The sequence below is a fragment of the Brachycentrus maculatus genome, unplaced genomic scaffold (assembly GCF_059751285.1).
Source record: "Brachycentrus maculatus isolate JH-2025_06_01 unplaced genomic scaffold, ASM5975128v1 h1tg000542l, whole genome shotgun sequence".
NCBI lineage: Eukaryota > Metazoa > Arthropoda > Insecta > Trichoptera > Brachycentridae > Brachycentrus > Brachycentrus maculatus.
In genome coordinates this window covers 75,001-98,636 of record NW_028281286.1, presented here as the reverse complement: position 1 = coordinate 98,636, position 23,636 = coordinate 75,001, and the positions used below count along the sequence as shown (strand labels likewise).

The window sequence follows — 23,636 nt, the reverse complement described above, 5'->3', positions numbered from 1 at the left end:
AAGTATCGACTTCCGTCACTTCTGAAATTTCCCTTCGTTCAACTGATCAGATTGGATTTTGATTAAAAAATTTACTAATAACATTATAATTTATAATTTATTTTGATGGATAAATTATATATTACTAGCTGTATCCACGGATTGATTTTATTCAGTGTGGTTAAATGGAATAGAAAATAAATCGAATCACACATTTCTAAAATGTATAATTACACAATGCTTGTGAAGCAATGAAAATATGTATTAAAACTCTCTGAAACAACAATGCAATCGACATTGAAAATGCTAAGTGACAGCACTGTCAAGAAGCATGCTATCCGCTATATTTTAGTATGTATTCCGTGTGTTGGTGTTACGTTCAACAGATGCCGTTGCGGTAAAAAATAAATTTCCAAAATAAAAAAATCCTGTCATCTGTTACGTTTTTATGTATGGATGATTGTTGAAATTAGAGATGCTTACCATAGATGATTGTTGAAATTGTAATCAAATACTCTTTCAATCGCATTCAAGGATTTATTTACATTATTATATAATTGATTAAAACACAGGAATAATAATATAAAAGTTTTATTAAAAACATGTTACGACCATGACATTCAAAATAATCAGAATGATGACGTTTCTAGGTGCCTCTATAGAAAAGATTCTAGGAGAAAAGTAGTATTATTATTATATTTATAAATAAAATTCAATTATTTTATATAATATGAACGAATTTAACATTAAAGAATGTATGATGAAGTCTAAAAACCCAATAATTTTAAAATAATCACAAAAAAAACTATATTTCACTATTTGCTTTCTGTAACTTGGACAACCTTGACAAAAATGCAGACAAATATATTGCTAAAAACGTTACTATTTTTGGTGTGATGAGACATTATACAATTATATTTATTATTTATGTATATTTTAAATACGGCGATTTATGATTATGAATGATGTACTAAGTACGAAAACTAGTTGAAAATTCAATCTAAACAAATATTTAATCGGTATACATGTAAGTCATGATATAAAATACGAGTACGTATCATTCCCCAAAGTACATATGTATTCAGTAAAGACAATCACAAAATTATATTATTTTTAATAAATATTTATCTAGGAATAAAAATATCGCGACTGGTATAAAATGTGGTGATATATTTTGTAGTTAAAACCCATACAGTAACTTTTTGTACATCATTATCTTATAAAGACACATGCTGAACAAAAAAGATGAAGTAAACGAAGAAAATAACGCATCAAGAAACAAAATATTAATTTACCAAACCCAGATGGGGTTTATTGTGTCAAATGCCCATAAATCTGGATGACCTACATGAGTGACTCTTGAAAAGTCACTCTTCGACCACTGGAATGGGGGAACGGAGTATGGTTTTGGTGGATCTATCTGGATATTTGTATTGACCACGTGCTCGAGCGCTTCTTGGAAGTCCTTTGGATCGTCTTGTTCTTCTTCATTTTCTGTGGATTCCTCCGAAGACACAAACGCGATGTTAGACTTGCGGAACTTGTCAAGTAATGCTGCTAGTCCGAATTTGGCCTTCTTCCTTGTTGATGGCTTAAGCAGAGATTCGAGGGATTTCTCCAAAGCTCTTGAGTATGAAGGACCTGATATTACTTCGAGTTCCTTAATGCCGTCAGATGTTCCTGTATCAAACAATAACAAATTTATTAAAATATTTGACAAAAATGAAGAAAAACCATTTTTCAGTGAAGGTCTGCATTATTTATGGAACCCTACGATGACAATATGATTAAAACATGTAAAATTAACTCACCGCTAAATGCTTTGGTGTCAATTACTCCCATCGGTACAAGACCGCTTTTCTCTTCACCTAGCCATCCGTGCAGATCACCTCTAGCTCCAAGTCCATGCCAAGAACCTTCATCTACCAGTCTGTCTTCAATTTCCTCCACGCTGTCTGAATCCAAATTGAGATGTTCGGCTGATTCGCTTTCTGATCCCCTGTCTTCGCTCGACTCTCCCATGTTTGTTAGGGCAAGCTGTTCTAATATTTCATTGACTTGCGAAGTGATATCTTTCTGCTCTTGAATAGTCAGTATTGAAGCAATACCATCAGCATCCTTGGACTCTACATGACTTTTGACAGTCTCCAATGATTGGATGATTTGTTTCACTTCATTCGAGTCTGACACAATGTCTTCTGGTTCAATCACTTCAGTTCCAGTTGGTTTTGGAGTTGCTAATTTATCATTACTGACAACTTCCTTGTCGTAATGGTTACTACGCATGAGAAGAATGACAGTATCAATATCGATAGCGGTTTCAAATCCGTTTTTGAATAAGATAGCTCTTGGGGATTTCAATAAGGAGTACATGTCTCCATGCTTGGCTGCTAATTTCTTGATTCCAGAGATTTCTTTTATATCCTGAAAAAATATGGAAATAATGGTATAAAAATCAATATATTTGCAAAGTTTTCATTCTTTAATTCTATTTTTTATCCAAGTAGGCACTTTGATACGTTATTATAATGAAAGCAATTCAATCCTAGTCCAAACGATTTTTTTTAAACATGAACATGAAGGATCATCTTTCCATCAGGACTAATTCAATCGACTTTATTTGTTTTAGGGAAATTAATCTTGAAAGTCAAATAATATATTTAAATATATTATTTGACTTTATATAAACATCAAACTGATTTTGATGGTCTAGATTTGACTTTGATTTTTTTTTGGTATTTACTTTATAATGGGGGATTCCATAGTCAGCCCAGTAACCCTTGGCTCGAAGTACGTTGGTTTGGTCAGCCGCGTGGGTGTGACCAGGGAGTTGTTCTATCACCCAAAGTAGTCCAGGACCTCCGCTTCTCCACACTTTACGTCTCAGCAACTTCACCAGACTGGGGTGGGAACTATAAAAGAGAAATTATACGATTTATAATATTTTTTTTACATATTGTTCTGTGCAGAATACAAAATTTATCTCAAAATTTCGCAATGATTAATTTCCGATTAAGCTTTTGCTATATTTTGTTTTGTTGGTTTTTTTCAAATTACCTACAATTGTGTGATACATCACCACAAAAAATTGGTATTTTTAAAATGATACTTAAATTAACACTCTGTAATACTTTCTAATATTCAAATATTTTTGCTATATTCTCGCAAGTACTTTATTTTGTAATTATACAGCCTAGAATATGAAAAGGTGACCAACAAAAAATATAACGTAATTAAGACCCCAAACAATCAAAAGTAGAATAAAATATTTTAAAATTATTGACAATACAGCCATATCACTTTGAAAAACACGATGTGTAGTTGTGTTTTGTGGAAAATACAACGATAGAATGGATGGGGAAAACCTAATTTGCTACCGTAATTTGGATATACATAACTATGATTTCTACATCCCTACCATAAACTAACCTGGTATAAAATCGTGATTCATATCTAATTGTTTATAAACTGAAAACTGTGATGTGCGCGACTTTTATCAAGAAGAATTTGCCCATGCACTTCAAATATAATGCTGTACCTTAGTTCGCCGTCTATTGAGGAGTGAATGTATCTGTAGAGAGAGTTATCAGGGCTGGCATTGTGCTTTCCGGTGGCCGGCGCCGGAGCGGCGGTGGCGTTCAGTGAGGTCAACTTGGCCAAGTTCAGGACGGACCATTGCATGGGAGATGTCCCGGAGTTCACTCGAGAGATGAGGCGGGACCACTGCAGGCCGTCAGAAGCCAGACGGTTAGCAGCCATCACACGGGGTCCAATCATGACCTGCAAATTCAATGCAGATAAAATAGACGCTCAAATAAATGTTTAATTTTGCGAGGCAGCCAAGTATTCCGACAGTTGGACATTCAGACGGTTGACGACTCGGACGGTTGGCCATTCGGACAGTTGGTCATTCGGACAATTGGATATTCGTACGGTTGGCAATTCGTCCGAATGGCCAAACATTCAGAAAATACTCATTCTGACGGTTGCCCAATCTGATAATTTATTTATTTAATTATTTAAATCCACGTGTACATAACAGCAAAACCAATTATAATTTACACACCTTCATATTTAATTTTAAAAAAATGGACCAAAGAAAATAACAGAATGTTTTACAGAAAGCATAAAAAAATATATAAATGCACCGACAAAAAAATACAAGACAAAACAAAATCACCAATAAACATAAATTATTCAATCAGAGAGGAATCGCCTGAATTTAGCAGTGCAGAACAGATCCACCTCTCTTGGAAATCATGCCATTTAGTTGATCATTTGGACCAATTAGCCATCCGGACGGTTGGCCATTCGACCAGTCGACTATTCGGAGTGATAAGCTTTCAGATAATCGATTCGAAAGAAGCACTTTTGATTAGTATAGCACCTTAATGTGTTTTGTAACTTTGGGTAGCATTTAACGAAAATTGTGCTGTGTAAATAATAATAAATATATTTTTTTTATTATTCAAGCCTTAAAAGAGAAGGTAAGTAGTAGGCATACCTACTTTTCTTCCAAAAATAAGCTGGGTTATGGAATAAATCTATATCTATCTATACATGATTCAAATCTTAACAATTATAAAACACGTAATATTCATTTCAAGATCCAAGATATGATTAAGACATGAAAGAAAAATATCTTTATAAATCTGAAGAAAAAAAATACAGCCAAATTTTGCTTTCTATATTACTAGAAAAAAATGGAATGCGTAAGACTCTTTGAAATATTGAACGTAGAAACATTCAAGAAACTAGTTTTCGAAAAACATTTATAAAAAAAATCTGTAGTTTTCGAAACTAATCGTTTGAATAAAACTCAGTTAGTGGTTTCATACAAGTGCTTCATTTATAATAAGCAACATGTCATTCCACAAAGTTATGGCCAAATCAAAAAATAATATAAAATACAAATATTATTTTTTGACATCTCAACATACATAGATGAAGAAAAATATGAAAGTCTGGTTGTCTGGATCCAATTTTGAAACATTGTACAAGAATCACTAGAATTTTCACTAGTCTACTCAGCTATTACTAAGACTAAGAAGCTTTTTTATTGAAAAGAAACTCTGATATTTAAATGTAAAAAAAAAACTCCTATAATTGGGGATAATGAGTATTTGGACATACTCAAAATACTGTATTTGGTTTTCTCTTGGAACGAGTAAGCCCATATTGAAATAAGCAGCAATTCATATTTGAACATGCAAATTATTTTTTTTATTACGGCTAGGGTATCGGTTATAATAACATCGGCTAAAATTTAAATATTCTAGACTAACTTACATGATCCAAGAGATTGACTTTGCTCCACAGGTCATTATTGAAGTTGTTGATGTAAGTTCCAGTGACGGTTATGTGGTGCTTGCTCCTGTGAGATCCCGACACGGTGTATAGTTCATCCATGGAGGACACTGCAGCGGGATAACCGGAGAATGAAATACTCGTTCCGTGGATCTTGGATGATGATGGGATCGGGCTGTTGTGGAAGTTCAGCTTGTAATGCTTCATGAGACGCAACATGGTGTTGTAGCTGTAATGATAATAACATCGATCTTAAAATCAACAAAGATAACCAAATATTATATATTGGTTTTGTCAGAAAAAAAATTTAATATCATGGTTTCCAGCCCCTGCCTTGTTGTGTATATATCATAAAATTTTGTATACCCTCATACCAGTCAATTTTTTTTTTTAAGAATACATATTTGATTTTTTTTTTCAAATACAGGTGTATTGAAAAACTATTTTTATATATTTTTTTAACTACGTACCATTCAATAACTCTTTTATTTTCAAAACTAAGTAGTTATCTCGAAGAAAATCTGTTTTTTTTTTATTAAAAAACGGTGGAAAAAAATCTATGGAAAAAAATCATTGCGTCGAATGTTTACCTGGATTTAAAGAAAACTAAGTTGATATTGATTACTGGGCCTTAAAGAAATCTTAATTATATTTTTTGATACATAGAAGCCTTTAAAAAAACGTGTTTTTACTATAAACACAAATATTTAATTTTTAAACATTAATTTAAAATTGGTATTAATTTTTGGTAGGGTGAGTTTGAACCCGGAAACTCTAACCACAAACCACGTGACCACAACCCGATAAACGATGACAGGCACCTTGAAAGGGATACGGAAATGGAAAATCTACATTTGATTCTTTGTAAATAATCTGCCAGTATTTTAAATAAATTACTTAAATTTAATCATTTGCAAACTAAGTGTACAATGCCTCCCAATCACTTTTTTCAGAACCCTTGAGAATATTTAATTCACCAATGGGTTCCACGGAACATGGGTGAAAGAAATCAAAAAAACTTTCTTCGTCTAAGTATGTAGAAATGTTAAATGTGGAGAAACGCAGATTTGTAAACAAGTATTTGGACACATTCAAAATATTGTGAATAAAATAACTGGTGAATAAAATAGCAGCATAAAAATTGAAAATCAGGTTTTCAGGCGTTTGTCCGTATGTAATATAATCCGGGTTTGGATTTCGTATACAAAAAAAGAATCTCTGCTAAATAAAAGCTTTCTAAATCCAATCATAGATGGCTGTTGTGAACCCAATCTTAAAACGTCATGAAATTAATCATTTATGTATGGCTCCTGAATTTTTTAGTAGTATGGTTGTCAATCATGGGTAGAATGGTGAATGTTACACATGTTACATATGTGTATACAGTGATCACTTAACCAGCCTTTGACAGGTTATAAGCCCTGTAAATACCCAGACTTGCATATTCTTCTTCGTCTATGTTGAGATGTCAAAAATGAATGAATGATGCTTAGATGTTAGTCATTAATTAACTTGTATAGAGTAAACATTTTTTTCTTCATCTAAACATAAATGCAGAAGAATAGGTCCGTCTGAACATTAACAGGGCTTACGGCTGTCACAGGCTGGTTTATGTGATTACTTTACACACGTGCAACATTCACCAATTCTATCCACGATTGACAACCACACTTCTCTAATTCTGGAAACTATAATTTTGGATATATTGATCAAACTCGAAACACAGTATGCGAGAGTTCACTAGAGACAAAAAAAACAACAAAAAAACTAGAGACATCTATGGTGGGACGAAGGAAGCTTCTATTAAGCAGAAACTCTTTCATTTGTGTGTGAGCCCAAATTCTGGATTACATTATATTCACATACGCTAGAAAACATAAATTTTAACTGTTTAAGTTTTTAATTTGACCAGTTAATTTATTAACAACATTTTAGAGTTTCCGTTTCAGTTCTAAACAGAAAACTAAGGTGTGAACTTATTTCCAGATCTTCGAATAGAGGTAGTATTAAATTCAAAGCATTATTTTACCTTCCAGCAGAATTGTGTCCTACGATAACCTTCTCTCTCTTGGGTTTTGTATTATCAGTATCGTCGGTGATCAGTCTGATGAAGGAAGCTGCGAGTCCGGGAAGTTCTTCTCCAGCTCTAGTTCTAGACGAGATGTTCAGCATTCGCTCTATGATGGCGGCGTCGTTTAAGGAGTTTAGCCATATGAAGTCCACCATGGGGATTTCCAACTCGTTTCGGCTCCTCTTCACGGCGAAGTTCCAACCAGTCGACAATCCGTCAACTTGGTGATAGTAAAGGTTGATCTGGAGGGTAAAAAATGGATTAAATAATTTTATTGAAAAATCAATTGCGACAGGAGCCGTGGCGTAGTTGGGTAGACGCTAGATTGCGAAACTGGCGTAGCGGGTACGATTCCCGCCAATTGCAAAATAAATTGAAGAAATATTAATTTTACTGTTTTTTTTTTCAAAAATGTTAGTAATATTAGTATATGACCACTCACCAAGATTTTTGTGCCTACCGGATCTATTTAGAATTTTTATTTAGAACTAAAGATTTATTTTTACTTGGTCTAGGGGTGATTGTAATGTATTTTTCACATTCACCTTCCCTATCCTTACTATCCTACCAGACAAGCCTCTTAAAGCCGAGGCTTTGCGGGTTATTCCTTTAAAAAAAGTCAATAAAAATATACCAGATCGTAAGCTCTGAGATGCTCAAACTTAAAAAAAAACAAAAGATGTTTATCTTTGAGACACAAAAAAATTACGTTAAAAATATATATCTACAAAAAAAAGATAAAGGTTTACATATGACACTCAAAAATTTTGGCACAAAATATGGACAAAAAAAACGACAAAAAATATTCTAAACAGTACATATTATTTTCACTTTGAAAGGGTTGGGTTTTTGTAAAGGTTGTAAATGCCTGAATAAAAAATAATGTTTTCGTTGTATATATTTCTTCTTCGTGGGTTGCAATCTTTGTGATTATTGGTTTGCTTCTTTCATGATTAGTCTCTTTACGCGTACCCGCTACAACGAAAATCGGAGATGATTTAGTCCATGTGGGTTAAAATGTTAAAATTATAAATTTACATGATGCCAAAGAGAATCCTCCTGGTTGCGAAGTCCTCTGCTTCTCACCCCAGACATGTTTTCTTCCAATTGCTTCCTTATCTTTGCACAATCGTCCGGAAACTGTTCGCAGCGATTTTCTGTGAAATGCAAATTAATTTTCATATTAATTTTTACTATTGAAGAAAGCAACAAAAGAAGTTTAGCTGGTTTTCTTTGCAAAAAACAAACAAAACAGTATTCATCTACCACGAATATTTTGATACTTGTTTTCGCAACATGGTGTGATGTTTGCATGACCAACTTACGTGCAAAATATTTATGTAATATGGTATTATTGAATGAGGACAGAACAGAACTGTCATGTGTGTCCTATTTACCAAATATGACACGTTCTGGTAACAATGATGTTAATGTAACCTACTTTCTTTACTTCCAACACGGATAACTAAGAAATGATTAATGAGATACTTTATAAATTGAAAGTATTTTTTTTTAAATTATTGCTTTCAGAATTCCCGAGCTGAGATGAGATATACCAATTTTGAATATCCCAGCTAAAGTTTTTCTCAGAAAATCTTCTTTAACGACTCTGAACTCTTTATTCTGATCCGATGTCTGTTTCTTACTTCACCCCTTTTTTTAAATATTTTATTTTTTTAGTACAATACTTTCTATGCAATTTTCCCAACCTTTTAAAATGGTTTTTGTTTTATAGAAAAAAAGACAGAAGAACTCAACTGGCTACCTATAAAAAAGAGACTTATATATATACGCTTATCGTTTTATATAAATACCCTAATATTTTAAGGATAAAATAGTTTTCAACCAAAATTTTCATGAACATATTACTAAAAATAAGGATAAAATAAGACTGCCATTTTTGAAAAAAAAAACTGAGTCACAAAATTGTTTAATGTAGAAGGGTTTGAAAATGTATGATGAGATGCCTGAATGAATGAATAATGAAAAGAGTGATTTAGTGTAAATATATATAGGATGTAAATTAGGTGTAAATAATAGTTTGCATTTAATATAATATACACTAACTAAAGAAATAAAAATAATAATAATAATAATTTGATTTATTTACTAAAGTTGCTTATAGTACTGATTATAAGTAATATGAAGTTATAAAAAGTTTATAAAAAAAAAACGGAAAACCAACTCACTCCCCAGATACAGTTTTGTTAGCAGAACTCATAACAAGTTAGCTTTGTTATAACTAATAACTTTGTTATAACTAATAACTTTGTTATAACTAATAACTTTGTTATAACTACATAATAACTAATAACTAATAACTTTGTTATAACTAATAACTTTGTTGTAACTCATAACAAGTTAGCTTTGTTGAACTCATAACAAGTTAGCTTTGTTGAACTCATAACAAGTTAGCATTTATTTACATTTCTAAATAATAAAGGTTCAACTTACGAATGATGTTTTGCCAGTGCCAGTGAATGAGTTGCCATGTCAGGGCGCCTTCCAATAATCCAGCTGCATACGCCTGGACCCAGTCTGGATAGCTGGCTTCAGATTCTATCTCCAATAAAGACCACCTTAAAAATACATTTCGGTTTAAAAAGGGCGATTGTTAAGCTTGCAACACGTGTGTGATAATATTTTTTTATACGTTATCATTATTCTCGCACGTTAATACACATCGCTCACTCCTTTCAAGAACGTCATAAATCAAAAACCGTCAATTTGCAGTAGTGCATGTTTTTGGAGTGCCCAGAAAATGTTCTACGTTCCCAGCAAAGGCGGCATATTTTTAACTTAATATTTACTCGCTACAGGGCAGAAAGTGTCGTTTTTGCATTTTGAAGAAAATATATTGTTTAATTATTTTTTTGAATATACTAAATATTTTTCACATGGAGAAAAACCTTCAGGTTTTACCTAAAAAGATCTGTTGCATAATTAAAAGTTCAATAAGTGGCTTGATATTTATTTTTAATACATTGTTTTATATTTTTAAACTTTAAAAACGTTCTCCTGAAAAAATCAAGTTTTTCGATTTATGAGGTTCTTGAAAGGAGTGAGCAACATGTCAGGATATTTTAATATCTTACTACATTTCGTGCTCAAAGGGCAGATTTGACATGATAGTAATAATTGATAGAGTAATTTGAAAAGGAACTAATTAAGTATGTGCTTTATTTTTTACACGATGATGTATGCTGGTACGTAAAACAGGGTGGCACAAAATAAATTTTGAACTATTAATCGATTTTCTTTCCTGTTTATCATTAAATACATCAGTTTATAACTTGATAAATATATGTTTTTCTTGATATTTTATTTTTTATTGTTTGTTTGAAGTAAGTAAAATTAAATTTAGCAGGCTTCAAAATTAATTATTTTATATTTCATAATACATCATCCAAGGGATAAATTTAAAATTTCACTTGCACTTCTTGCAATCAAACACTGCGATATATGCAACACGTACACGTAACACTATATTTATCATTTTTAATTTAAGTTTTACGTGGTTAATACCACTATTTCATAAAATCTATTGTGACACATGTTGCATTCCGCATAATTTTCAACACGTACACGTAACACTATATTTATCATTTTTAATTTAAGTTTTACGTGGTTAATACCACTATTTCATAAAATCTATTGTGACACATGTTGCATTCCGCATAATTTTCAACACGTACACGTAACACTATATTTATCATTTTTAATTTAAGTTTTACGTGGTTAATACCACTATTTCATTAAATCTAATGTGACACATGTTGAATTCCGCATAATTTTCAAACTCCGAATACATCGAAACACGTGTCACAATAGATTTTAAGACACAGTGATGTTCAACGAGTAAAACTTCAATTAAAATGAATAGATATTACTACAAAGTGGCGAATCAATAAATAATAATATTTCTCACCTAGGTAAAAATTTGTAGCACAGTCAAAAAACCACCATTAAAACTAGGTTGCTTTTTATAAAGCGAATTCGTAGTTTAACCGAAACACTACTATTTAAAGTTGTTTTGTTACTGAGCTCTTCAAACCTGTGTTTATTTGGCAATAGTACCCCTTCGACTGAATAAGAACTTGACTTTTATAAGCAATAAATTGAACCTTACAAATGAGCGTAAAAATCACGGAACTAACTTCGAGTCCCCCGAAAATGCCTATAAACAGTACCGCTTCCTACTAAACACGGGATTAATAACACGTGTTTGGGATGAGTAGGTACTCAGTACAAAATTAGCTCCACGTGTATGTAGGGAAAAGTGGAATAGGGGAATAACTGAAAAATATATAAATAAAGTATTTGAAAATACATCGTGTGTGATTTTCTTACCCTGTGGAGGGGAGGTCTGGTCTGTAGTAAGCTCTTGCAACCCCTTTAGGTACTTCAGCCAACTCATTTCCTTGTCCCCAGAACTCGATCCTGAATCCAGCTTTCGTGGACCAATATACTGTAGCTGCATAGTTACCGTCATCCTCAATCCTAAAATATAAAGATTTTATGATATTTTCACAATTCAATACAACAATATTTTGAAAGTTTCCAAATACTTCACAAATCTGGGTTTCTACTCTTGGGAGTCATATTACATTTTTGACATCGCAAATGTAATGGCGATTGCCATGGATCTCCCTTGAAAGGCCAAAAGAGGAAGACCAAAAAAATCATGGGTGGTACGAAAGATAACATGATTCGAAGGCATGGCCTAGGTGACGTTGTATATGATAGAAGGACCTACGACCTGAGGACGAGGAGAGCTGACCACACCGTTCTACAAAGACGATAAGTTGGGATGGAGCCAGGAGGAGGAAGAAGAACGTCATCCTTTTTCCTTATACCTCCATCCCTAAACTCCATTTTTCATCTGCCTTCTAAGTTCAAGTACTATCTACCCTCTGATTGCAAACAGCTATATAAATAATCAAACGTTTTGACCAATATCACTTGTCTGCTTTCAGTTGGTTGGAAGATATTGCTTTTTGGCAATAAGCCTGCCAATGTACTTATTTATTTTCTGTACACGAATTTAAAATAAGTAAATAAGTAAACTTAGATGAAGAAGAATATAAACCTCTTGGTATATTTACAGGGCTGACCTTTTTTACATTTATTTTAAATGTTGGCATTATTTTTCGATAACCCTGTAGTATTCTTTAATATGCATTAATTTAAAAAATAATGTTTTAAAAAAAATATCTTACCTTTCAACTTCTCCCACAAAGAGAGCAACAATTCCAAGTATCCCCATTCCGGCCAAGATGTATGAACTAATTTTAGTTTGTAGCCAAGATGCTCCTACTACTTTTAACATGATGCCGGTTTATGTTAAATGATAATAAATTAATAAGTATTTTATTTTGAATGTCACTACGTTAAGGGTTTTTAATTTTCCAATAGTTAAAACAAACAACGAAGATGAACGAAGATGTCCGAAGATTAAAAAGTTCTTTTTTTTTATAAAATGAAAAAGAAATAGAGGACTTTGATTGCCTTGAAATGGCAAGCAGAGTATTGAATATTTTCAAAAATATGGTCGACCATCGAAGATGTTTATTTTATTATTCCAAAATAATTTTGCTGATTCGTCCAATTAAAAAAAAATTGAAGTGCAGTGAATTGCAAAAAGATGGCGCCTTAGCCTCCTGGCATTCGTTTAGAGGAAGTATTGTGTGTCATTCGGAACTGAATATTCACTTCCGGAATGCTCAGAGATGATATGTTTGCCAACCGTTGTTGATGTGTCAGGCGTATCGCTTTGTAATTCGATCCTGCAAAGAAAAAATTACAATAATTAATAAATGATTAATAATATAAAATTTCACCTCTACATAAATAAGCATACACTGTATATATATATATATATATATATATATATATATATATATATATATATATATATATATATATATATACATATATATATATATATATATATATATATATATATATATATATATATATATATATATATATATATATTATATATATATATATATATATATATATATATATATATATATATATATATATATATATATATATATATATATATATATATATATATATATATATATATATAAATATACACACACATATTATGATTGGTGTTATGCATCAAGGGCGGTGGACAGTAGCTATTTTTTTTAAATATATTTGTTGCAGTGTGTTTCAGGAATACCAAAACTGTATCCTGGCTGCAAAAAGGAGACGCTAAAGCGAAAACATTTCATTAAATGCTTGAAAAAATTCTCCATTATTTATTGTTATTTTGTTTTATTTTGCCATTTCAGAAAAATAAAGCATTTTGAACTGCCATCATATCTCAAGGAGGTGAATTTCACATATTTCGAAAAACTTTGGGGTGTCGTCGGTACGGGGTAGAATTATCGTACAGGGATGAAATAACGTATCTGGGTTATGCGTTTTCAAAAAATATTTTTTTGGCTATATAAGAAAAACCTGACATATTTATTTTAAAAAACGTGAACTTGAATAAATACGAAACCCTTAATCAAAAATACTTTCCCCCGTAAAGTTTACCGCATTTTATAAGAAGCAATGTACAATATATGTAAAGCTTTGTTCTGAATCGGAAGGATCCGTGTCCTTCTGATTTAGATAAAAAGCTTTTCATATACTTTTTTTTACAAGGGGAGACGGATCCCGGAAATCAGAATTTGTTATTATTATCTGGATAAAGCTTTGCCTTATTCGAAATACAGGAAGAAAAGCATATTGTTATGTTATGCTTTTATTAATTCTAACGTCGGAACCTACAGAAAAATAATACACATGTTGTACAAAAATCTGCATCGGAAAATTTATTATTAACTTTAAGGTATTGGTGTAGTTGGGTATACGCTATTAACTATTGTCAAGGGTTCTATTCGCGAGAACTTTAAAATTAATCTAAAAATTAATCATTTTTAGTGACAGGCGCCGTGGCGAAGTTAGGTAGACGCTCGACTGCAAAAAAGGCGTCGCGGATTCGATTCCCGCCAAGTGCATTATAAATTCAAGAAACATTTATTTTCAATTGGTTTAGTTGTTTGTGATTTATTTTTTATATTAATCTTCCCTATCCTTACTATCCTAACCGCAGACAAGCCTCTAAAAGTAGAGGCTTTGTGGGTTATTCCTTTCACAAAAAATTGTTTGATGTAATATTAGTTGTTTGAGGATAAAAGTTGTTTGATGTAATATAACCTTTGCAATATTTTTTTATCAAACTTGATAAACCTCCAAAAAGTTGTTTTCCGGGTCATTCCTTTAAAACTAAAATAAACGATTGTAATTTTTGTAAACATTACCTTTTAGATTGTATTATGATCAATCACTTGTGACAATGATGTAAACTAGTGGTATCTAACTAGACTAATGTTAGTTTAAATGCATTAAAGTAGAATCAATTTTCAAAATATCTATCACGTTCTATGACGCTGATGACAATAAATGATTCAATTATACATGATGAGGTTACCGAACTAAGTATAATGAGAAATGATTATAACCAATCATATAAATTCCACATAAACATGTATTGAAATAATTATCTTAGAAGAGATTGGATTTCATAAAACAAAAAGGTAAGTCATAAATTATGTAAATAACATAATGATTTCATTCATTGAAGCCGTCAGTCATTACTTAATTGCATTCACTTTTTTTTAAAGTAATTGTTTTTAATTTTATGGTTCAAAAAAAGAATTTACTACACAAAAAAATCAAAACATTTCGATATTCATCTGCCAATCCAGTACGTTGATTCTAAAAGGGTTAATGATTTAACTTCAAAACTCTTTTCGTATATTGTAAAAAATATACAAAGGGGCTAAAATAAAATATAAGGCATCACATTAAAAGATAGATTTATCAGAGTTCCGTTTATAAAGGATTTGATTAAATTTCATTTCAGGCATCGTTAAAAATTGTGTAATTACAATGTTAGTTTTTTATGTTATATGTAATTGATTAAGCTTGAGCATTCGTGGAGTAAAATGATTATTTATATATAAAAATTAAACATGTATGAGATCATTTTTGAGACTTTAATGTAAACACGACTAGTTTCAACAACAGATGCTCTCACTAAAAGGTGAAAATACAAACTCAATTTCTGTAATTTATATTTTTTCCTGTTAATGAGAAAATCTCTAGTTTCATAAACTAGTCGAGCTTGTTATAAATTCAAACAAAACAAACGTCAAGAAAACTTTTTTTAAAAGAAAAACAATAAAAGCTAGTGCTTTAACGCAAATACAAAGACTGATTATGTAGGTGTTTGATTTATTACAATGTTTTAAAACATGAGAATTGATTTTTTAATGTATTTTTTTAATGTATGTGTTTGTGTGTGGTGTGTGTGTTTATTTTGTTTTTTTTTTACGCATATCATGCTTTGAATCGAAATACCTATTTTTCGTACAAAGTAAATGTATAAAACAACACAAAAAAAACAAAAAGTACGAATGCAATGAATGAATTTTTTTATCACACATACACGCACCCTCTTACACACTTTACACATGCACATTTTCTCTCATAAATACATATTCATTTTTTTAGATCTACACTAAATATTTTGTACTAATCTTTATGTTTCTGTGGTCAACTATAATTGGCTTGTTTAATGTTTATTCATTTAATGTTTTGTTTTACATATGTTGCTGTTGTTAACCCAAATAAAAAAAATATTTTTAAAAAATGTGCAGGATTTAAATTACTGCACATTTATGAAGTAATTTTAACCATATTACGTATTTACCAATAAATAATTACAGACGATAAAAAGCTATAATTATACCAGTTTTAGTATTTACAAAATGCTTATTCGTCGCTGGTGACGGTGTTCCAGTGTTATCGTTAAGTATCAAAATGATTCCAAACAAAGTGTGTACATAAGAGAACTTTGTTGAAACGATTTAAGCCATTCGAGGCAAAAATAAACTTTGCTTGTACCAAAATAATCACCTAAGCTCTGTAATTAAGAACGTCGTGTCAAAAGATGTCATAACTTGAATAAGGAAAGCAGAATATGTGTAAAATACAGTGGTTGATCTTAAATAAGTTAAAACCACTTTTGCAGATTAGTATTATAAAACTGTTTTATTTTTATTTCACTAACCACAATCTTTGAATTTATTAATGTAAACACGACGAGTTTCAAAAACAACATTTTACTCTCACCAACAAGTGAAAATACAAACTCAAATTTTCGATTTTGTATTTTGACCTGTTGATGGGAACATCAGAAACTCGTCGAGTTTACATTAATAAACTTAACAAAAAAAAACCTCATGAAAACATTTTTTTAAATTAAAAAAACAATAAAAACTAGTGCTTAAAAGAAAATATAGAGAAAATAAAAGAAAATATAAGCGTATGTGTTTGATTTATCAGAAAGTTTCAAAATATGAGAAATATTTTATTTTTCAAGTATTCACTTTTTTGTATTTGACAAACGTATTTTTTTATGGATTTTTATTTATTTACAATTTGTTTGCGATACAATTTTCCAACTAAATTTATAAGTAGTAGTTTAAAAATATACCACAGATTATATTTTTCAATATATGAAAGTTGTTTTCATATATTTTTATTCACGGCATACACGTGCGGTATTGATGTCAACTATGAACTTCAAGTCACCTTCATTTAAGAATAATAAATTTGATCGTTATAATACATAATATGGTTAGGTATACTATTCTCCATCATAATATGGTTAGGTATCTTTGTCCGCCTCCGGGTTCGATTCTCAGGGGGGGTCAAATAAATATGTAATATTTCACCCTATTATTTTATTTAATATTACCCTAGATTGGTATCTGAAGCACAAGGTTGATCACCTTTCCATCACGTGTTGACAATCAAGATGAAACTACTTTTATTTATGATGATGCAGTGCCATATGCACCATTAGGTGTGGATAAGGGGTTAGAAGAATGATACTTTTCTCCATAGTAGGTACTCGTATAATAAAAATAAGCATCATTTTTAGCTCGCACATTATTGAAAATGACCGCTGACTAATTACAGAAAAAAAATGTAGGCATGCAAAAGGAAAAAAAAAATATAAATACAAATATAAGTGTACTTAAAAATACAATAATAATATAAAACCATTTTTCCTAAAATATCATATTTAATATTAAGTTTTAAATGAATATCAATAAATTTTTGGGGATACTACAGAATTGAAACTGATATCCGTATTTGTTATTTAATCATCGATATTGTGAAGTATCCATATTTCGGGGTTTCAATTTTCAAGCTCTTATGAGTAAAATTTACGATATCCATGTTAGACTATCACTGGAAATCGTAACAAAGAGATGCGAGGCGGTAAGACAAATCTCTCACTCCTTTCAAGAACGTCATAAACCAAAACTCGTCAATTTTAAGTTGTGCATGTTTTCAGAATGCCCAGAAAATGTACTATATCCCAGAAAAAGCGCCATATGGCACTGCATCATCATAACTTAATATTTACCCGCTACAGGGTAGAAGGTGTTGTTTTTGCTTTTTGAAGAAAAGGTATTGTATAATTATTTTTATGAATATTCTAAATATTTTTCAAATTGAGAAAGAACCTTTAGGTTTTACCTAAAAAGATCTGTTTCACAGTAAAAAGTTCAATAAGTGGCTTGATATTTATTTTTAATACATTTTATTATATTTTTAAACTTTAAAAACGTTCTCCTGAAAAATCAAGTTTTTTGATTTATGACGTTCTTGAAAGGAGTGAGCGAAATGCGTGTGTCTAAATTCTGTAACGTTCTTTCGGTAAAGCAAATATGCGTGATTAGTAACTAATCATTATATAGACCCGGAATATAAATATAGAACCCCCCATATTCTCAGAATAAGATAATTACGGCAAGGACCCTTGTCCCTTGAATTAATAACTATTTCGACGAACGAACACAAGACAGCAAACAAGCAAAAACTTTCATTATTCTCTCGATAAGTTTATTAATTATGTTCTATTCGAATCGCATTTATTAACCGAGAATCATAACAAAATACTGAAATAAAAGTACTCAGAATAAATACGTGAAAATTAATCAATTACTACATACATATAAACATAGAACCTGCACATTTTGAAGAATTACTAGGCTTAGAGGGTCACGTTTAAAATATCAAATTTGGATAATTTAAAAAGCGACGATTTCTTAAAATACTACCTCAAGGATGCTTTTGTATCCTTTTTAATTTTATGTTATTTATTATATATAAATAAAATCTGTTTTGTTGTCTGAGAAAAGTCTACCAATCAATTGTTAGACCCGCACTCCTATACGGCTCCGAATGCTGGACGATGTATGGCACCTTCTCTAGACAACTAGGATCCGCTTAAATGCGAATGCTCAGGTGGTTAGAGGAAATGTCCCTTAGAGGCAAAATAAAGAGTTTACGCATCGTGGAAGCCTGGGCGTTACACATATTAATAGGAAGGTAGAAGAAATACAATGAGATGATATGGGCATATAGAACGCAGAGAACCCGAACATGCAGTTAACCAGGCAATAGAAATGGATCTTCGTCGAAAGTTATCTAGAGGAAGACCGAGGAATTCCCATGAGTTCCCATGTGAAGCAGAAAGATAACATGATTTGAAGGCATGGCCTAGGTGATGTCCAGGACAGAAGGACCTATAACCTGAGGACGAGGAGAGCTGACCCCAGCAGTCTACAAGGACAATAAGCTGGGATGTAGCCAGGAAGAAGAAGAAATATACTCTGTTTAGCAACATTCGAATCAGAGTTATAATATTTTAAAACTGGATTTTTCAACCTACGGATGATATTTCAAGATATGGTTTATATTATAGGTATCTCAACTGAGAGGAAGCACCTTTTGTTTTTATTCTAAGGAGGGACGGAAGTCCGAGCATTTCAAAGCTTAAGTGATCACTTTTACACTTGGGTAACGTTTATCACTTTGCCTATTTTTGAATATTATTTCACCATAGATTATTATCAAAAGTCAATTCTCATCTTGCATTCCATACTTATAATAAGAAAGTTAACACAATATTTGCTTAGTTACTAAACCACTTTTCTGGGTACAATATGAAGTAATACAAAAAGGTTTTTTAATGAATTACTTAAGTGTTTACTAAAACAATCAGTGTCGTTTTTATCGTTTTTACAGTACATATTTTTTTTATGTAATGTATTTTTGAATTTTATTATATTTATATTGTGGTCTCTTTCTCGTGACGCTTCGGCATTACACGAGACAGGATTCTGTGAGCAAATTCTCTAAACATCGGTAACCCTGAAAACATTCGCCCACCAGTACAAGCGTGTCGTGATAATACTACTAATGTTCCTGTCATGCCACGAGAAAGTGTTAGAAAAGAAAGCGAATTGGTTGCGTCGCTGATTTCCCAATAACTTTAAAAATCTAATAAGGAACTCTTTTTTAGGATTATGTTGGGTGATTCTATCTTTCGGACAACAGACTTATAAGTATATATCTTTTAAATTAACACTGACTCACCTTGGACGAAGTAACTTCATTGTATATAACGATTGTTACATAGAATAATCTAAGAAATAAAAATTAGTCCATATTTTAAAAATATAGACGTAAAATCATTAAATTCCAACAAAAACCATATAATAATCATTATAATATTTATTAAAACTTGGAATTTCATTGCTGAAACTTTGGAATATCAAATTAATATGTAATGAGAACGAGTAATTATTACACTAAGTGGAAGCACACACTAAAGAGATCCGTAATGAAAACAGCACAATATTCAGAAAGTGGTTGGAGCATTATCCGGATATCATCTAAATATAATATCTACGTTTTGAATAGTTTGCCAAAACCGATACTGCTTTGGCATCAACTCAAATTCTTTCAACTAGAAGGCATTAACATCACAAGCTCCAAGTTCATGGCTTGCGTATCAAGTAAATAATCAAAACTAAAAATTAAGCTAATGCATATTAAGAATTTCATAAAATTGCAATCATATTTTTTTTTTCAAACATGTAAATATTTTTTCATTAAATTCAACATTTTGCATGTGTCAAGGATTTGGACACACACACACGTTCACACCATAACTGGTCAAATAATAAAATACGTAAAAATTTTAAATAATGTTTTCAGGCATCTTCCAGTGTATAAAATAATAATACGGTTAGGATCTTGCAAACATCTAAAAAGAAGTGTCTCTGGTACCTTAATTAAAGCTTTCTCACCGCTTTCTTTCTCGGACCGTCCGCCTCCGTGGCACACTCGGCTACCGTTCTGGAGGTCCCGGGTTCGATTCCCAGGGGGGTCAAATAAATATAAGTGATTTTTTCACTGTAATATTTATTCAATATTACACTGGACTGGTATCTGAAGCGGAGGGCTGATCACCTTTCCTTCATGTGTAAACGATCAAGATAACACTGCGTTTATATAAAGCAGTGCCCTATGCACCATTGAAGTGCGGATAAGGGTATTATGTGTGTGGGTTCCAAAAATTTGAGTAGTGTGATTGTCGAATATTAAAAGAATGGTGAATATTACACGTGTGTAAAGTGATTACTTAACCAGCTTATAACAGGTCATAAGCCCTTTAAATACCCAGACTATCGTAGTCGTCTTCACTAATGTCGAGATATCAAAATGTTTCATTGAATGATTTGGCAGTGACTTTGTGGTTATATCTTTGCGTTTTAAAATACAAAGTTATCTTGATAAATGCCACTAGAAAATTTGACATTACAAAACAATATATTATTATCAATACTGAAGAGAATTCAAACACTATATTTACAATAATAAAGGAAATATGGAAAATCATTAATTATATTAAGGTATCCTAATTATTTATGCATTTCACTGAAGAGAAATATAAAAATGATATTTGAGTAAAAAATGTCGTATACATATTTGACCTCCCGTGGATCGACCCAGGGGCCTTAAGCAAAGTAGTCGAACGCCATATAAGTAACGATCAAGCAAATATTGCATCAATCTGATGCAGTGCTCTATGAACTATTGGGTGTAGAGGATCAAATGCAAAAGGAAAATAGGGTATACCTTACGTTAACCTTTTTGTTCATGCATTTTTCTGAGAGTTAACCTAACAAAAATGGAAATACTAAGGTTTTTTCATGTATATCCAAATAAATTCAGTATAATGCCTTTAAAAAAATTCAGTTAACTTTTTTAAATTGTTTTTATTTTAAGGTTTTTCTAGTTTAAATTTTGAAAACATAAAGGAATTAAAATACGTTTGTTTTCTATTATGTATTTTTACACAATATTTTTTCATATTTAATCACTTGGCTCTAATCATATCAAAATGTTGGGTTTGTTGTAAGCCATTAATATTCTACGTGATTTCTTTTATTTACCGACTTAAAAAGTAAAATCATAATTAAATAATGATACACCTAATATATTCATGTCGCCGCTAGGTACGTTCAAATAATACTCTACGGAGTGTTTTATGAACGAGTATGTACAATGTCAAATACGCGAATCGTTGTAAAATAATAAATTTCTACAATAAAGCTATTTGCTTCTGCAAGCTTCAGTGAAATATATATTTGCACTTGTATTAAACGTACGAGCGACCTTCTGTTTCGGAATTGTGTAGCCACGTGGGAGATTTAAAAATATATATATTGGAACCATGCATTCATTAAAAAATGATATTTTATATAATAAATGTCAACCCTCGTGTTACGCGGTGTTATTTAGATCGTCAAGACATAAAGGAAAGGTGATGAACCCTCCGCTTCAGGATAATATTGAATAAATATCAGAGTGAAAAAATCACTTATATTCATTTGACCTGTCCCTTAGAATCCGGGACCTGCATTACGGTAGCCGATCATTAATTTCAATAAACATTTATTTCAATAACTATTACAAAGAATAGTAGTGCGGATTCTATTTCTTAAAAAATATTTCGTCTAAATGTGGTCTACATTCACGTTCGCTTCAAGACGTTATGCAATTTATCCTTATAATTTGTGTGACTAATGTGAACGACTATTGGCATAAATTATTTATTTTAGGTACATTTGACATTATATTTTGACTCATGTCTACGAGTGTGTGAATGAATTTGCTACACCTACTTTGGGAACAATTCCAAACATAATCTGTGTAATCAATCGAGTAACGTCACGAAGCGCTAATAAAACGGATAATAAGTAGCGGAAAACTATCGTGTCAAATGATTCTAACAAGGCATTGGATTTTCAAATTATTTTTGTAAAGACATCGCTCAACTAAATGAAGGTTAAATGGGTTAATATCAATTTACCCTAAAAAACTGAAGAACTAAAAATTTAACTGGCGAGAGCAACATGTGATAATGTTCTTCAAATAACAATGTATTGTATATGTACTTGCACGTAAATTACATTTTTATTTTCTCTTTAACCCTTCCGCTGAGTTCTGGTCAATGTCAAGTTATAACTATTATTTCGAAAAACGTTAGTTTCATTATTCTAAAAATGATTCAGAAATATGACTGCAGATCTTGTGTTACGTAATCCTTATTTCAGTAATAATATGCAATTTTTTGCCCTTTTATCATAATTGAATTTTTAAGATTTATAATTAAATCTGTATCCCAAACCTTGTGATGAAGTAATCAAGTCTCTAATATATCTTTTTATGATTCGTTAACTAAAATTTGGCCTTTGTGACTTGAAGTGATCCTTTTTCTGAGATTCAAAAAATATTTGGACCGCACACTGGGAGCATTTATTTTTTTTTAGCTATTTTTACCCGGGTCAACCCTTCTGAATTCAATAAAATTATTTGAGACCGCTCAGTTTCATTGAAATCACGTTTTTTGGCATTTCAATAAAAAATTATGATGGTTTAAATGAGAAGTACAAAAAATACACTTTTTCACAGATTAAAATAACTGGAGAGCAATGTTTCACATATAAAACTGACCCTTGAAATTAGTAAAAAGAGAATTTTTGAATAAACCACGCCTCCAACTGGGGTGGTCGGGATAGCAGGTAATAAATAAGTAGTAGGTAAAATCCATCAAAATACGATACAATCCGAAAATATTGCATGAATTCATATTTAAAGACATAAACCAATTCTGTAGGGGGTGCCTCATACATTTGGCCACCACTGTATATACATATATATTTATTTACACACATGTAAACATAAAGGTGAAAAATAAATATTAACCTTCAGCCCTCTATTTCCGGAGTTCAAAATAGTTCAAGATAATATCAATTCACTTCACCAGACATTTTGA

General features: G+C 31.3%; 1 protein-coding gene across 2 annotated transcripts in view; it reads right to left on the bottom strand.

The window, feature by feature from the left end:
* Positions 1 to 913: 913 nt before the first annotated feature.
* The window catches only part of LOC148301564 (putative phospholipase B-like lamina ancestor), a 51,805-nt gene continuing 29,082 nt past the window's right edge, over positions 914 to 23,636 (bottom strand). Inside the window, exons 1-11 of one of the 2 annotated variants that reach the window (XM_088273069.1) lie at positions 19,886 to 20,134; positions 12,577 to 13,143; positions 11,708 to 11,857; positions 9,812 to 9,936; positions 8,396 to 8,514; positions 7,316 to 7,599; positions 5,269 to 5,515; positions 3,518 to 3,759; positions 2,723 to 2,891; positions 1,791 to 2,403; positions 914 to 1,659 (exon numbers count right to left, since the gene is read on the bottom strand). In XM_088273069.1, the coding sequence (XP_088129195.1) occupies positions 1,271 to 1,659; positions 1,791 to 2,403; positions 2,723 to 2,891; positions 3,518 to 3,759; positions 5,269 to 5,515; positions 7,316 to 7,599; positions 8,396 to 8,514; positions 9,812 to 9,936; positions 11,708 to 11,857; positions 12,577 to 12,686 (2,448 nt within the window). In that variant the 5' untranslated portion in view covers positions 12,687 to 13,143; positions 19,886 to 20,134 and the 3' untranslated portion in view covers positions 914 to 1,270. Of the gene's footprint in view, positions 1,660 to 1,790; positions 2,404 to 2,722; positions 2,892 to 3,517; positions 3,760 to 5,268; positions 5,516 to 7,315; positions 7,600 to 8,395; positions 8,515 to 9,811; positions 9,937 to 11,707; positions 11,858 to 12,576; positions 13,144 to 19,885; positions 20,135 to 23,636 lie in introns of those variants that run through there. The other variant, XM_088273070.1, reaches the window with a different exon arrangement.